This window comes from Chlorella variabilis (assembly GCF_000147415.1).
Source record: "Chlorella variabilis unplaced genomic scaffold CHLNCscaffold_512, whole genome shotgun sequence".
Lineage (NCBI taxonomy): Eukaryota > Viridiplantae > Chlorophyta > Trebouxiophyceae > Chlorellales > Chlorellaceae > Chlorella > Chlorella variabilis.
The window spans coordinates 1-1,289 of NW_005434779.1; the positions used below are offsets into that span (position 1 = coordinate 1).

Genomic DNA, 1,289 nt, shown 5'->3' on the forward strand with positions numbered 1-1,289 from the left:
CGCCGGGGCCCACGTCAGTGCACACTCCCTGTATCAGCGCCTGTGCGCCCTGATCAGTGTCTGTGGGCGCGGGCGCGATGTGTGTTTGCTGCCGTGCTTTTCCCGGCTCCCAGCTCCCCGCCTCGACTGTTTGCCTGCCCACCTCTCCCTTCGCCCCCTGCAGACATGGGCATCCAGGCCCCCTCCCCCGACGTCCTGCCCATGCACCGCCAGTGCGACGTGCTGCTGGGCCCGCTGGAGCAGCTGGGTATCCTGTCCATGGGGGCATGCCACCTGCAGGTGCGTGTGGTGTGTGGGTGGAGGTGTGTGTGTGTGCGTGTGTGGTGGATGTTCAGTGTAGGCAGTGTGTGGACGGGTGTGTGTGGCATTGCTGCGGTGCCGTATCTTGTTATGGCGGTACTGCATCTCGTTACTGCGGCACCGCACCCCGCCTGCAGGCCTTCCCCGCGGAGCTGGCGGCCCACACCGCGCTGAGGGCGCTGTACCTGGGTGCGCACGCGGCAGCAGGCAGCCCCCCAGCCTGAGCCCGCCAGCCAAGCCTCGCCCCGGACCGCGTTCCCTGTGCCCTTTCCATGCCTGTCCTCTCGTGCTTTTCCCCGTGCTTTTTTCCCGTGCTTCCCTCCCACGCTTTCCTCCCACGCCCTCTTTCCTCCCGCCCCGCAGACGACAACTCCATGACCTCCCTCCCCGCCGGCTGCTACCTGGAAGGGCTTCGGGTGCTGGGCATCGACTGGCGCGTCCTGTTCAAGTGCGCAGCCTGCTTGCCTGCCTCGCTGGCTGGCCAGCCTGGGCAGGCCTACAGGGCTAGGGCTGGGCTGGGCGGGCCCGCGGCCAGGGAGCCGTCCCCACGCCCCCGCCGTCCCACCCTCCGTCCTGTGTTGGCCGCCGCTTGCACTGTGTGGGTCCGGGCGCGGCCTGTCCACCTGCGCCCCGGCCCTTGCCTGCCGCGTATCAGCATCCGCTGCAGCTTTCACTAGCGTCTCTCTCCCCTGTGCATCCCTCACTGTCTTCTGCCCCTGCACCTGCACCTGCACCTGACCATGCACCTGCCCCTGCCCCCGCAGCTCCCACATGGTGCTGCGCCATGCCCCCAGCCTCTCCAAGCTCTGCCTGATGAGCATGGGCAAGCTGGAGGCTGAGGCGGGTGGGTGTCTTGGGGTGGTGGGTGTCTTGGGGGGGAAGGGGGGGGGGGCTGGTCCGGTGCTGGTGCAGGTGCAGGGGCGGATGAGAGCCAGGGGTGCCTTGGCTTGACTTGCCCCGGAAAACTGCCGCCGGGGGTCCCCTGTTGC

General features: G+C 68.7%; 1 protein-coding gene across 1 annotated transcript; it reads left to right on the forward strand.

Annotated features, from left to right (window-relative positions):
- Window positions 1-163: 163 nt before the first annotated feature.
- CHLNCDRAFT_55868 (hypothetical protein) lies at window positions 164-1,144 on the forward strand (the record flags this gene model as incomplete). The annotated part of the gene is made up of 4 exons (XM_005842535.1): window positions 164-279; window positions 438-489; window positions 664-748; window positions 1,065-1,144. Coding segments are annotated over 4 exons (331 nt in total), but the record flags the coding sequence as incomplete, so codon positions are not given.
- Window positions 1,145-1,289: the final 145 nt, after the last annotated feature.